The 15,436-nt window shown below is 51.4% G+C and overlaps 1 protein-coding gene across 1 annotated transcript; it reads left to right on the top strand.

The window, feature by feature from the left end:
• Nucleotides 1–13,508: 13,508 nt before the first annotated feature.
• Nucleotides 13,509–14,837, top strand: LOC6548578 (seminase). Its single transcript, XM_001976647.3, has 2 exons — nt 13,509–14,589; nt 14,623–14,837. Exon 1 carries the CDS (start codon nt 13,807–13,809, stop codon nt 14,581–14,583), a length of 777 nt encoding a protein of 258 aa, XP_001976683.2. The 5' UTR covers nt 13,509–13,806; the 3' UTR covers nt 14,584–14,589; nt 14,623–14,837.
• Nucleotides 14,838–15,436: the final 599 nt, after the last annotated feature.

Raw genomic sequence — 15,436 nt, 5'->3', positions numbered from 1 at the left:
AAGAGGAGCCCGGTTTCGTTCTTTATTGTGCAATATAATCTTATTTACCAACCTCCTGGGCGTTAACGAATCGCTTGAAGTGTACATTTTGTATAGACCGCATGCAGAAGGTGCATCAAATGTCAAGGGATCCCATTTAAACAATCGAAGGCGCATCAAGGCGAATTCTCAGACTCGCTACTGAAATTCGACTCGCTGCTGAGCTTGCTGTAGCTGTAATTATGGATTAACATAATCTAGTTTAAGTGGTAATTAGTGCGTGTGTTTCACCCTAGTTTAATTTAACCACAGCAAGCGCTAAAGGAAATAATTGATAGTTTACCGACTAAAGTGCGAGTGAGTGCGTGGCTGAATCGATGAATAGGCGAGTGGATGAGTGGATGAGTGGATGAGTGCGCGATTGCAATGTAAACAAAACAATAAATAAATGAACACACATGGTAAATTCGAACAAAATCAAACTAACGAGAAATGCATAAACAAACCTTATGTGCTAGCATTTAATTAATTAGTTGTAATCTAGAAAATGGCAACACAAATCACAGAAGAGCCTAGCGACTCCCCCTCCCCATTTAAATTTTAGCAACTAATGTAATTTTTAAATCAAATCAAACAACAGAAAAAAGCGCGAACCCCAATAAAAATAAAGAAAATTTAAATACAAAAACCGCACTTTGTTCGAGTTGAGGGCCACTTCCAGGGACATTGGCTGTCCTTTCAGGACACGGATGGAGGGGGGCGGGGCTGCAGGATGCGGGGAAGGACGGCGGCGGCGGCGGCGGCACATTAATGCATTACACTTGAAAAAGTTAAGTGGCAACTGTGTCTCTGTGTGCGCCGGTGTATCTGCTGCGAGTGTATCTACGTATCTGCGTATCTGCGTGGAGGGCGGAAGGAAGCTGGAAAATCTGTTCCATTAATCATGAAAGAGCGCAACAGGATATGCTTGAAGCGGGCGGGCTTTTACGGGCTGGATGAATGGTTCCATTATGTCCTCGAAGCGACATCGTTTCGAGGGATGGAGATCCGTTCGCAATATGCCTCCGAAGTGAGGAAAACACTGATTTACACGCCTCCTTCAACTGTCCAAGTGCTTCATTTGCTGCCAATTAATTAGCCCAAGAAACGAGACTCCAGAGCTCCAGCCATGTCAATCACCGCTGGATTTTGGATTCAAAACTGAGGATTCACTCAGACCTCGCAGTAAAGGATGGGCCCACTGTCCCTTGCCTGGACTGCCTGAACTGCCTGGCCTGCCTGGGCCTCATTAAATCAACACCTTTTCGACCCGGCCAACAGAAGACAATGGCCGGCCAGAGGAATGCCAGCTCGCGGAGAATTTTGCATTTGCGAGCGCTTTTTGCGATTTCAATTTAAAACTGCAGCCGGAATTCGCGGGTCCGCGTGCTCACTGGGTTCTAATTGAGGTGCCATCGAAGGGAGCAAAGTGCAGCTAGGACTGTACTTAGCGTGTTTACATAAATTAGCAGTGGGACCGCACTGCTCCCGTCCAGAGAGACCCAGAGAGTCAGAATGGACTCGGAATCGGAATCGGACTCGGAATCGGACTCAGAGCCACAAAGCCAGAGGAATTTCCTTGTAAAAATGACGCATACCAAACTTAGACACATCGGGGACATCCAACGTTGTTGCTGTCATTCGCTGGGCTGCGTTCCGAAACTCAACAAGGTTTTGTGTCAACGCTGCAGTCTGCAGTCTGCAGCCCAGGCTCAGCTCAAAAGTGGGTACACTCAGCGAAAAACTGGCGTGGATCCAGAGAGGATGGCCAGGATGTTAGGGAAAGGTCAAGTAAGACTGGAATCGGAACGGAATATATTTGTCATTTTAGGCTAATAAAAAGGTTTCTTCTGTTTTGTGCTCTGGAGCTCGATTTGTGCGCAGTGTAGCTTTGCGTCCGTGTGTCCATCCAAATACTCGTACAATAAATAACGCAGGCAGCAGCAGCAAATAAAAAACGGCAGCGCTGCACTGCAGCAGCAGTTGAAGTTATTTGTGAAATTCATCCGTCAAAGTCGCGGCCTGGCCCTGGGATCCTCATCCTCATCCAGCTCCGCTCCCAGCTCCCAGCTCCCAACTCCCAACTCCCGGCCTCGTTTTCAGCTGCAGCTCAAGTCCAGGACCAAGTCCAAATCGAAGCCAAGCCGAAGCCCAAACCCCAGACATTGGGTCTTTGGCGTGAAACTTGAAAAGCGTTCCTTTCATGGCTTTGGCCCATTGTCTTGAACTCGGCTACTGGTCATGCATAGCTGCCTCAGCTCCTGCTCCTCCTGCTCCTCCTACTCCTACTCCTCCTCCTTAAGCCCTTTCCCTCCCTGAGCCTCCTGAGCGCTGCATTCCTGCGCACCGTCCGCTTGGAATGATGAACGATGTGTCGCTGATGACCTGATCAAAGTGGAGCATCTGCACGCATATCGATTGCAGAGCAGTGGTCAGTCAGTTGGGCCAGTTCATCGGGGATGCTCGCCGGGGATGGGATCGCAGGATGCCCGCTGGTCTGTTGCAATGTTTAGGGACATGACATTTTTTGTCGTACCGTTTGCTAAAATAACTTTGTTAAGATTTTTGCAACTCGCTTTGGGCCGGGCCTCCGGATCCGTCGCCCTGCGACGATCCCAAAACAAATGGGCCGAAAAAAGAGAGCCGAAGGTCCGGCGAAAAGGGACAAATTTGACGTGGCAGGCAGGCAGGCAGGCAGGCAGCCATCCCGTCTTGAACCGCATTTCCAATGAGCCACATAAATCTTGGCCAGGACGGTAGCGACCGGCCAAGTAGAAGTCGCTGTCTCCGGCCGACTTTATGACAAATGTATTTTATGAACTGTCAAAATAGGTGTTGAAAATGAATTAATTTGCTCTCTCGCACTCGACTTGCCGACTTTTGGCGGCGAACTTCAGACCCGCCATGCGTAAGGTCGCCCGACATTTGTAACAGACTTGGCTTGTGTAACGAGATCCGCTCATGCCGCGGCCTTCGAGGAGGGGTGGGTGGGCGGTCAGGGCGGCGAGCGTTTCAGCTGCGCCTGCGCTCAGCTCCTAAAATGAAACCCAAAAACTGAAAACTGAACACTGAACACTAAGGACCGAAATCCGAAACTGGCAATTACGCGCAGCTCGCTTTTTAGCTCCGCCGTGCCTAGAAATGTACCGCTGTCGATTGCCGCCGAGGCGCATAAATCCGCTAATTTAATCAGCCGGTGGGCGTGGCACGTGAGGCACGTGACAAGCGTCGTTTGATCTGAAGCAGCTGCCCGGCGGAGTTGCAAGGGCGGCGGCGGGAGGACACTCCTCCTAATGCAGATCTAATTGCTAAAAAGTTCGTGTGCCCCTGTACCTGGGTTAAGATACATAATTATTTGCTGTATTTCACACAGAAGATAATCGTATATAATTGCAAATTGGAACTTAGGCCAAATGGGCCTAGACCTGGATATGTTCATTGAAAGCTGGATGTGTCTGCGCAGGGAGTATCTAGTTTTCGATAGGCTCCCCATTCTGGCCGCCATGATTTTCCCAGTGCAATTCCCCCAATATCTGGCTCAATAATTCAGAATTTTATTGCGACACATTTTAGATGCGGACAACTGGCAAAATGTTAATTCCGCCCAGGCTAATCTTTTATTTATGGTGTTGGATAGCAAGGGGGGATAGCAATGGGTGTGGGGCACTGGGCAGCACAGCATACGATTACCGCTGATCCGACTGATCGCATGACGTTTTCATAAATACATAAATAAATGTTAAGGAGCAGCCCAAGTGCAACCAGCTTTCCCAAGCTGCTGGCCAGGCGTGAAACGCGTTTTGTGTCCCCGGCTGCGATTCACTTGGCCAGCCTCATGTTTAATGCGAAAGCCATGAGCTGTGCGGATCAAGAGCAGGCCAGCTCGAATGTGTTGGCCGCGACACCTAACACAAGTCCGAGTGGCCGGCTCCAAGTCGGCCAGCTCCATCCCGAGTGCAGCTCCTTCTCCATCTCGGTCCCAGCTGAGGCTTGGCCAATACTCTGGGGACATTGTAGCATACGCAATAAACACATTAACGTGTTATTTAGTTGTCAACATGGTCAGGAAGCTGGCCTCGGCTGGCTTTGATTCGAACCGCTGGGCAGCGGAGCCAGCAGATCCGGGGATCCGTGGATCAGCGGATCTGCTATGCTAAATTAACTAAATCTCGGGCCCAGCCCGCATGGAAATGTTTGAAATGCTCTCCAATTGTGGGTGACCGCTGCCCGCGGAGCCCCAAGCCGGAGACAAAGGAGCTGCCCGCGAAACAATGCCACTCGGTGGAGATACTGGACGACGGAGGAGGCGGTTGAAGCAGCAGTTCCCAGGTTCCCAGCTCGAATGTGCCGCATCATCCGCCCGGCTTGAGATCGGTCGCGTTGTGGTCGGGAACGACTGAGCTGGGGATATGTCATAAATTGATTGACCCAAGTGCTGGCTCGGCTCTGGGTGGGTGGGGAACTGGAACTGGAGCTGGAGCTGTGGCTGTCCCGTCTGCGCCGGGGCTCACAAAACTGATTTATGATTATTTCGCAGACAATTAAGACAAATAAAACGCAGCAACCAGCCAAATTCAATTAAATCCATTAACAGGCAAGGAGCTCGCTTTGCACACTACAGTTGGGTGCTGCGGCGGATCCCACACTGCCACACACACAAAGACTGGCAGTCCGACGGAAGAAAGAAAGTCCGATGAAAGGGGGGCCCCCCACCCTCTGGCGGACTGACCACAGCAACAAAAGGGAACAGCTTGACCTCTGGAGGTCAATTAAATTGACTCGGTTTGTGGACAACTGCCGAGCGGCGCTGAAACAATTCGATTACCACAAGCGGTAGGCAACAGCCACTGGAGCGCTTCGGCGTACAGTCGTATGTGAATTCACTTGTGCCGAGAGTGTTTGGGCTAATCAAGATGTGGCTCATGCAAACAACTTGAACCTCAGGTCACTCAGCCAGTTGACAAATCAGAGTGCTGGGATATCTCAGCTCGTTGGGGGTTGACATCTCCGTCAATCAGGAAAATATGCTTCCCATTTGAATATTTCCGCAGGCTATGATTCAGTTTTAAGTAATAAATAGCTTTAAATAGTTGAGAACCATGTAGGTATGTACAGCTAATAGAGCTGCTTGCCCATTAAAATACTAATCCGCATGAAAGTTAAAACTGGTTGGGCGACCCATTTGATATCCCCATTAAATGGCATGGCCAACCGCACTCGCTATCGATGACACTTCGTATCCATGTCGCCCGCAATGACCTCCGACCCCTGGCAAATGAGTGACCGCAAAAGTTTGTGCAAACAATAATGAGCAAATCCATTGAATGCTGGCTCATCATCAACGCACAGGAAGGAAGTAGCGTTTGCCATGTGATGTGTTTGAAATGAAAACTTTTCGCATTGCGCAGCCAGAGGAAAAACTGAGCAGCGCGAGTAAATTAAACTACGTGATATCATTAAAAATGCAGTAACAAACAACAGCAGTAAATAGCGGCAGTAAATGGAGGTGTCGCCGACTGTCAATCAAACGGAGCGAGGGATTACAGAGGTGTGAGGCGCCCCCTGCCGGGCGCACTCTAAACACACAGATCGGATAATGCGAATGCATCTGGGCTGGGGTGCACCGGCCACGCCCACAAGCGGATCTGCCTTACTGGCGTCCTTTGTTGCACGGCCATGTGCACTTTTGCAGCGGATTATCGATGTCGCACGTTGGTACTGGTAATGGATCAATTTTCCATCAATATGCATTGGCGCAGCGGGCAGTCGAGCTGGAATCTGGCTGGGGATGGGGATCTCGGATCTCGGATCTGCGGATCTCGCCCAGTCGAGGGTTAAAGGGAAGGTCCCGAACCGCAAGCTGCAATCTCCCAGGGAGAGTGCAGCAAGCCCATCTAATTGCAGTTGGAAGAGGCTGCGGCCGGCGGCTCAGAAATCGATTAAAGATCAGAACCAGTCCAGGCCAGTGGCAGTGGCAGTGGCAACTCCACATTCCCGGCCACTCGACATCCAGGTCCCCGTGGTCAAGCCCATTCAGTGGTTGTTGCGCTGCTGCCGTTGTTTCATTATTATTACAACTATCTATCGATCGGCGATCGGTGATCGCGGCGATCGGCAACCTGTTGCTGCGATCGCATTTTGTAATTTAATGCTCGGCTTCTGGTTAATTGCCACTTTCATTGTTTGGCGGACGCTGGAGCCGCGCCACACGCAGCCGGCATTTCATTGATTCGGCGCAGATTAACCCGCTGGTGCCCACAGCCGCTGTGTGAATGGGTTCGAGCTTTGCCCCGGCTTAGATTTGATTAATTTCACCTGAAGTGGCCCGCTGTGAGCCGCTCATCTCACCTTCCGTGGATATTGGGCTTTCTGGGTTCTGTGACAGACGATCTAATCGAATTCTCCACGCCCACCCGGCTTCCTGGAAATATAAATAGGTTTTTCGATTTCACTTGAGCTTTTGTGGGCAACGAAGAAGATGTGGTTCTATCAAGCAGCGATGTTGAGTGACCGGAGATACCTAGGGGTTCAGATCTAAATATGAATGAAGGCTAAAGATACTAAGTAGATTATTAAAGCCAGCCGTTCAATGCCGAAGGTCACCTCTTTTATGTAACCATTTCGAGAAGTGCTCTTGGGATCTAACAGCCCGTATCCTGCAGCTGCTCCGCTCCGTTAGGTCCTCCGCCAGATGCGAGTGCCAACTGTAAACCAATTGTAATGGCAAGCAGCACCCAGGGAGTGAGCTGACAATCCGAGCAGTCGATCGAGTTGGGGCGGGCAGGAACCGAGGGCGCACTTGGTCGGACCAGGAGGAGGAGGCGGAGGAGGCGGAGGAGAGCAAGGGGTAACCAGTGGCAAGCGCAAGCACCCTTGAAGGCAGCTCTCGAGAGGGCGCAACAAATGTGGCAGTGCCACAAGTTCCAGGCTTTGTTTCCAGCGGCTTCCGGAGTCGCGGTCCGCGCATTGACAATTCAAATTGGATTCTCAAGACGGCGGCACAGGAATCGCGCACCACGGCGCTGGGCGGAACTCGCCACTCGCCCGCCTGCCTGCCTGGCTGGCATCTACTCCATCTCCAGGCGAGTCCAGGGAACTCCTCTGCAGGCCGGTCCCAGAAACAAGTAAAATCCGCTCACCTTTCGCTGGCTGCCGCTGCTTGCATTGTGTAATCCAAAACGCGCCGGAAATCAGCTCGGCGCAACACAAAAAATACAAAACTCGAGAAGAAAGCAGCGGCAGTATTTCGGTTCACGCCCATTCGAATGCTTTAAACAAAAAGCCGGGCGGGAAAAAGCGAGAGAGGAGCCGAACAATTGCATAAAAGTAAAAAACAGTGAGTGGCGAAGGTGCAGCGGCTCATGAGAGCAGAATGTGTATCCGCGTATCTGCAAGATACATGCGCAGCAACTGCGTAACCCTAGAAGGACCTTTTGTCCTGGTCCTCCCTCCCCGCTGGGTTTCAGTACTCTGGATCCGATTGTCGCAGCGCTAAGCTGGAATAGCACACGGGAAAAAAGGTCGCACTTTGTTTTTAATTTACAAAAATTTGCCATAAGTAATTAGTGGAAAGTAGTGCTCTAGTACTTACTTTCAGAAAATCAAGCGCCACTTCTATTCAGCACACAAAAATCGTCAACCACATCGGCGTTTTTCTCAGTGGACCGGTGCTGCCCGTGTTTTTGCTGCCCAATATGTAGCTGAGTGTCTGTCAATTGTTTGCATTTTGCGCGCCGTTGTGTCGGATCAGTCAATTACGCAATTAGAGCGACCAGAGTCGCAGAGTAACTAATTTCTGGGCACCAGCTCCTGGCACCTTTCCGATACAGTGATTCCCGATTCCATCCAGCGATCTACCCCCTCCGGGCCGATTGGAGCATTTCACTTTCAAGGTCACCCGGCAGTCTATAATTTACTTTTTCGACTCGCCGCTGCGAGTGTGTGAGTGTCTCGTATCTGTGTGAGTGTCTCGTATCTGTGTGTGTGTGTCCCGTTCACCCATTTGGCAAACATTAAATTATCGTGTTTCTGTGGCTCGTTTTTTACTTTTTATTCTGCTGCTTTGTTGTTTTTATTTTCGGCCAATTTGCAATTATGTTGTTGCTGAACAGCACATATTATTATTATTACTTTCAGCAGAGAGTGGAGACCGGCTTGATGTCGGAACCTGGCACATTATCGTGTCGAATACGCTGAGATCGAACCTCTGCTCCGGCTGGAATGACCGAAGAGCCGGCCAAGTGATTGACTTGTTGACATGCGGAACAGGTAACCCCATCCCTCTTGTTCCTGCGATCCGCCGAAGCATCCACGCACTTGGTGAGCTCCTAAATCTGGCAGTCTTAACCTCGTAATTGGCCCAATTTCTATTGCAATTAGATTGCGCATAGATGTGTATGTTTGGCAGGAGTTTATTGGGTTATGGGTGGGAACTTAAATCCATTTAATTATTAACGCATACAGCAATTTTCGATTAAGGGAAAGGCATCACTTAAAGCCGCTCATTAGAACATAAGACTAAACTATTGCTCCCGTATGTCAGTCAACGGTCATCAGAACCAATTAGATTATAGCTGATCCATTGCCACTTTGGAGATATGTGCTGCCCAGGACTTCTGTCGAACCCCATCCTGCCATCTGGCGGAAACTCTTTAAGCCTTAAGCGCGAAAAGGCGGTTTGCATCTGGGGCGGACTGGCGCCCGAATTGAAATCAAGTCACGTATTTGATTAAACATGGCGAGCGGCCATGTTAGACGCTGCAAATTTGCTGGCCGGCTAACGAGGCGAGGCGACAGTTGCAGGAGCGTTGGGGTCCAGGCACTCCACTCCACTGCACCCATTCCCACCTCGGACGCACCTCCAGATCCGACTGGAGAGCGGAGCGCTCCGGAGTGGCTGTGGAGCCGGCGAGACCATCAATGGCCTAATTGCACTTATTATGGACTCACGGGGGCTAAGAAGTCATTACGAAATTTCTCATCACACTTTCAGTGGCGGCCGTTACTCGCGGCCCATTCGACAGCTGGTGGCTCAATTTGTAAATTGAAATTTCAAAATTAATTGAAAACTTCATGGCAGCTAATTTGGAATAGTTCAAAAGCCTGAGAGCCTCCAAATTAGCTTTCTTAATCACAATCTTTCTGGGGCTTTTGCGTAGGCTCACCAACTCAGCAACTCATAAACTCATAAACTCAGCACCTCGCGCCGCTTACTCGCAGTGTAATTTGTGAGTTTGTGGGACTATGTGGCACCCAGATCTCCGCCCCCCGAGGTGCTGCTCTTTCGATCCGGATGCATTTTCACCGCGAAGCCGGCCAAGTGAGTTGTTTGGCTCACTCTTCTGCAGAGAAAGAAAGTATGCCTCCACTTCAACGTATCAATAAAATGCTATGAACTTCCAATCAAAGAGACAACTCATATTTCTGCGAGTGTCTGGGCCTGGGTGGCTGGAAGTGGAATGGGAAGTGGAAGTGGAAGTAGAGCCAAGTTGAGAGCCCAGACCCACATGGCCAAATGGCCACGAGGTGTGTGTGTACATGGCCATGTGGCCACAAGCATTCGCGTCGGCCATAATGCGAAATCCGAATGCGCTACGTGCCACACACGTACAGGTACGTATGTACATATGTAACTCCGTGCCTTGTGCATGCGAACTCACACACACGCGTACACACACATGTGCTCATGTTCCCTGCACGCGTACTACACGCAACATGGCGTCGCACACACACACACACACACACACACACACACACACAGGCGCAGCCCGAAGGGAGAGAGCGAGAGAGAGGGCGTGCGCGGAACAGGGACGGAAGATGCAGCAGCGCTTTCATCGGAATTTCGTAGCTGCATTTTTGTTTTTGTTTCGGTTTTCGTTGCGGCATCTCGCCGCCTCCTCCTCTCCTCTCCTCCCTCTGCTCTTTCTCCTCCTCCTCTGCGGCTTAGCGTTTTGTCAGCACTCAGCATTGTTTTCTCTTTGCGATTTGTGCGATTTCTTTGCTTGCGGCATTTTGCTGCCCGCATACCTGATGCAAATTTCTGATTAGCCAGAATTCGTTAGCGGTCCCAGAATATTAAGTATACGCAAAGCCCGCGGACTCACGCATCAAGTATACGCCCCATTCAATGAAAAATGCAAATTGCGGCTGCAATTTAATGATACTCTACTTTCGGATGCCAAAACTTGTCTAAAGATGGATTAATAATCAACCTGAAGGAAGGGCAAAGCCAACTTGGTCCTGTCGAGGTACTGAAAAGGATTTTGTGTCCGTTTTCGCTAATTTCCTTTAAGTTCTTGAAATGCACATCCAAGCAAAGAGGTTTATTCTGTCAGCAATTGAGTTACCTTTAAAATCAAACGTTGCATTACCCAATGAGGCCTACAGTGATCAGTGTTTTAGCCAGCCGTCGATTATAGGCATTTTTATCTATTGATATGTCCGTATAATCAAGCCGTGCTCTTATCTATACGCCCCTGCCACTTCGACGCCGCAGTCCGCAAGTGCGCACTTGACTCACACATGAGCCAACCATTAGCCCAATCGCATGATGGCCATCTATCGGCCACTGGTCCCTCCCACTTCCACATCCACATCCGACTCCACTGGCTTCCAAGCCCCTCGCAGTGCCAACTTTGGCAAGTTTGCGACGATGAGCGTATGGTGGAGCCGGGGATTCGGACTCGGATTCGGATTCGGCTCCAGGCTCAGATTCTGTTGCTGATTTCGATGCCGATGTCGATGGCGATGGCGATGGCTCGTCTGTTTGCTGACGGAATGCCATGTTAGATGGCAGCAAACATGCCGTTCGATGGCAAGAGTCGGGCCAGGCCGACTTAATTGCATATTTGCATAGGCGCAGAGCAGAAAAACACACGAAATGCACACACACACACTCCACTACGTAAGTAGAACACGACTGGAAAAAGCAAAAACAGCGACGTTGGGGCGCCTGCCTCTTGCAGAATGGGGGAATGAGATTTTCAGGAGGGTGTGGCCCCACGGAGGCGGAGCAGGGGACACCCATTTGCATGCGGCGACGGCGGGAGGAACTGCAACGTGGCTGCAGCTTGCAAAGAAATGTGCCACCTATTTCTGCGCTTTTTTGCCAGTTTTTGCCGTTCTAGCCATCTCTTTGATGATGGTCGCCTTGTTGGGGAGCAGCTGGAAAACCAATACCAGCCCAATTCGTCCAACCAGCCATATAGCCATCAATCCGGGCCTGCATCTATCAATGCATCCAGCAAGGCATTCACCAATCCATTCATTTCCATAGAAATGTGCGAAGATTATATGTTTCGTCAAACGCGAAATTGCGCACGAATATGCAGACCCTCCGCCACCTTTCCCTCTTTCGGCCAACTCCAGCTCCAACTGCAACTGCAGCGCCAACTCCCCCAACTCCTGGCTCGGTGTCATGGTTGTTGGTCGGCTGAGCTGGTTGTTGCGCCTCTTTTGGCCCGACGCAGCTGAAGCGGTTTTCGAGGCTGCCGCGCTCGTTTGGCTGCCATTGTGGTTGCTGCAGCGAAAACGAAAACGGGGCGTATGAGTGTCGTCAGCCATCTTACCCGCCACAGCTCTCTGGCAGAAAAACCCGCTGGGTTCCCCAAAGTTTTTTGGGCTTGGTTAGGCCTTGGGACCGGACTCCTCTGGCGCACAAGTGGCGAAGGCTTCTGGTGATGGGATGTGCATTAGCACTCCGCATGGAGCAATTAATGTGGACTGAGGTTTTGATTAGTGCATCAAATGTTCTGTATGAGACTACTCCACTCCAGCACGCTGCTCTAGGACGCAGGAATGAATTGTCATACAGACGTTATGAATGCTGCTGAAACTTAGAGCAAATCTCTGTTTCGAAATGCATGCTGTTGTACCTTAGAGAAGTGTGCGTGGCACTTCACATACCTGCTCCATTGTAGCATGCCCCTTCCCACTCCCCGCAGCAAAGTGCCATGATTGCGCCTTTCTGATGCTGCGACCTTTCTCGTCACTTTGTTGTAAAGAGCTGCCCTTCCGAGCAGTGGGATTCGTGTGGCTAGGCCCATTGTGAACTGGAGTTCTTCATTTCAACTGCTGCTCCTCTCGGGCTTAGTTAGGGGTTTCTCTGCTGTTTTTTAGGGTAACAATTATTCCGTAACTGCACTTTAGCAGCGCAAATGTCAGGCCCACTGAGTGTTCATTATAAAATACCATCGGCAGTTTCCTCAGCCTCGCTTTTCCGACTCCGAAAACAGCTGGGGAAAATCGTTCGATGCCGGAATGGAAGCTCCGCGGGGGAAAGCAGAGCGTATGCAAAGAATAGAAACATTTATGACTGTGGCGAGGGCATTACGTGTCTGTCAAACATTTCCGCCAGAGGTTCCAAGCCCCATGATGTTCGCCATCACGGCATACCAGCCGTTTGCACACATTACAAAAAGCAAAAGGCAAAAACATTCTTATCTCGGGCGGTGTGTGCGCACAAGAAAAAGGAGTGCAGAGCCCAAAAGGTGGGTTGGTGCGGGGGGTGTGGAGGGGAAGGGCTCCGGAGTCCGGATGACGTTAACCCACCATGGCCGCCATCACAGCCCGCACGAAGCATTCGCGACTCACGTCCAATGCGCAGCGCGTTCTGATTCGCTTCGCTTTTTGCATGACTTGAGATCGTAAAAAATTCATATTTTTTCTCTCGTTTTTATTTTTTACTTTCGTGCCTTTTTTTTTTTCTTCTGCTTCGTCGGCTGCGTATGGGGCAAGCCGTGCTGCAGGAACCCAGCTTTTGCGGGCGTTTTCAGAGCCGGTCATAATATTTAACTCACCGCTCCCTCCCGAGGGTTGCTTTTGCTTTTCATTAGGTCTTGCTCCGTCCACCGTCCGCCGTCCTCTGGCCTCCGCCATGTTGCCAGTGTCCAGTGGCAGGAGCAAGGAGCGAGCAGCGATGAGCAGGGCGCAGGGAGCGGAGTGGGACATCCACCATCTTGCCTCGGCTCATTTGGTTCGTTATTGCTCATTTCTTTCCCGGCCCCCAGATTAATGGGTGCGATAAGGTCGGCGTCCGGCAGTAGGTGTAGCCCAGACCGGGCTAAGGTGCCCTCACCCATACCCATATCCCAGGCGAAGTCCAGACGCCAGGAGGCTTCGCATCCAGCCATCCTCCAACCCAATATGGTAGCCATCGCACATCGATGGGTTTCCCTTCCGCGCCGCGGAATGAGCTGCTTTGGCCAAAACGAAGCCAACGGCACTGCCACTCCGCCCTGCCAATTTCTGCTCCTCCTGCTTTCCCATTGCCTTTGACTCTGGGCACGAAGTTCTTATCCGCCGGCAGAGATCTCCAGCCAATCCCGCCCGGTTTATGACTCACAGCAGGCAGAACTTTGCTTACTTGGCTGCAGATGGAGGCTGCAAAGTTCATGTCTAGGTTAGCCCAATGAGTTACCAGAATTTAATGTATAACTTTCCACAAAATGCAAATACTTTCATTTAACTGACAGCTCAATCATCGTCTTTTATTTGCCTAAGCTGGTGGATCGCATACTCTAGCATCAGTAACCAATAAATAAGATATATTCGACCAGTTTCTACCTACTTACTACTTAAACTGACGTTTTAAGATACTTTCGCAAACACCTGAGGTCTTGTTTATTGCCTACTCAAAACTAAACTGAACTCTGAATGTTCCAAATGTGTTTTTGTGACCGCCACAAGGTCTACCCTGAAGATCTGTAGACGTTGACCCAGTCCCGTGACCGTGGAAGTCAATCCGCACACCTTGTTTGCACAGCTGAAACTCTTCGCTCATAAAAGCACATGTCTCAATCAGTGGCGTACTCAGTCGCCTCCGTCATGTGGCGCCCTCTGCTGCTCACCCAGCTGCTCCTTGGCCTGGCCAACGGCCAGATCCAGCCCAGAATCGTGGGCGGCACCACCACCACGCTCTCCGCCGTGGGTGGCTTCGTGGTGAACCTGCGCTACAACGGAACCTTCTACTGCGGCGGCTCCCTCGTGACCAGCAGGCACGTGGTCACGGCGGCCCACTGCCTGAAAGGCTACCAGGCGGGCCGCATGACCGTCCAGGGCGGAGTGAGCCAGCTGAGCCAGTCGGGCGTCGTGAGGCGCGTGGCCAGGTACTTCATCCCAAAAGGCTTCAGCAGCTCCAGCCTCAACTGGGACGTGGGCGTCATCCAGCTGCAGAGGGCCTTGACTGGCAGTGGCATCACCACCATTCCGCTCTGCCAGGTGCGGTGGAACCCCGGCGACTACATGCGCGTCTCCGGCTGGGGCACCACTCGCTACGGCGGCTCCAGCCCCTCCAACCAGCTGCGCACCGTGAGCATCCAGCTGATCCGCAAGAAGCTGTGCCAGAGCGCCTACGAGGGAAGGGACACCCTCACCGGCTCCACCTTCTGCGCCCGCAGTGGCGGCAGAGACAGCTGCTCCGGCGACTCCGGCGGCGGGGTCATCTTCAAGAACCAGCTCTGCGGCATCGTCTCCTGGGGACTGGGCTGCGCCAACGCCCAGTACCCCGGCGTCTACACCAGCGTCCGTCGGGTGCGCGGCTTCATCCTCCGCTCCATTAGGAAGTGAGGAGTGGTCAAGGGCCTCCAGGGAGTCGCGGGAGTCAAGGGCGTCGAGGGAGCGACGGAAGCCACAGCTATTAATAGTTAGTTAAAATATTAATTACAAATCGTTAGTGCAAGTGCTGCCTCGCCTGTCGCCAGGAAGTCCGCGGACCGGATGGGCGACTGCAGATTGGCGATGGGCCAATGAAGATATCACCCATCTGCTTTGTGGCCTTGCCGCATGTAAATTGGTAGGCAATGCACAGTGATTGAATACCAGTTATAAACCTTTTGCATAAGATTAAATGTGTTCCATGCGCTTAAACAGCAAACTGAAGTACAGAGAAGTAGCAGAAGAAAGCCTTCGCGAACTGATCTCTAGAGGAAGTGGAACCTCTATCCACGGTGCCCTGGACGAGGGCCAAGGGCCTCTTCCCGAGCGACGAGTGGCCACTTCCGAGTGTTGACTTTGTTGTCGCGCGCTAATTTCGATTTGCATTGATTGGGCCTGGCCAGGAGGATGGAGGTTCCTGCACTGCAGCGGAAGGAAGCACTGAGTGGGCAAGTACTGACCACCATCGGCGCTCGGGTCAGCGCAGCCCGCTAGCTTTCATATCCCGTGCGCCGCTGATTGCGTCCAATTCCATCTAAATTAAGTGCAGTTAAGGCGCCACTTAACACGTGCTGTGGAGCTGGAGCACCGCCAGCGATCTGGTGACCAGCAGCAGATCGAGCAGATCGAGCGGATCGAGCGGACCGGGCTCATTTGTGTAATTGCGAGGTGACGGTGACCCGCTCGCCGCAACGAGTGCGTTTAGATAAAACCATAATTAAGCGCTCTAATGTGGCCGACAAGTGCGATTTCCATAACGGTGGTG

This window comes from Drosophila erecta, unplaced genomic scaffold, assembly GCF_003286155.1.
Source record: "Drosophila erecta strain 14021-0224.00,06,07 unplaced genomic scaffold, DereRS2 tig00000092-arrow-pilon, whole genome shotgun sequence".
NCBI classification, from domain to species: Eukaryota; Metazoa; Arthropoda; class Insecta; order Diptera; family Drosophilidae; genus Drosophila; species Drosophila erecta.
Note: the sequence above shows the minus strand (reverse complement) of the source record. Positions and strands in the feature narration are given on the sequence as shown.

Coding starts and splice junctions, on each gene's coding strand:
- LOC6548578 (XM_001976647.3), top strand. CDS start 13,807: ATGTCTCAATCAGTGGCGTACTCAGTCGCCTCCGTCATGTGGCGCCCT.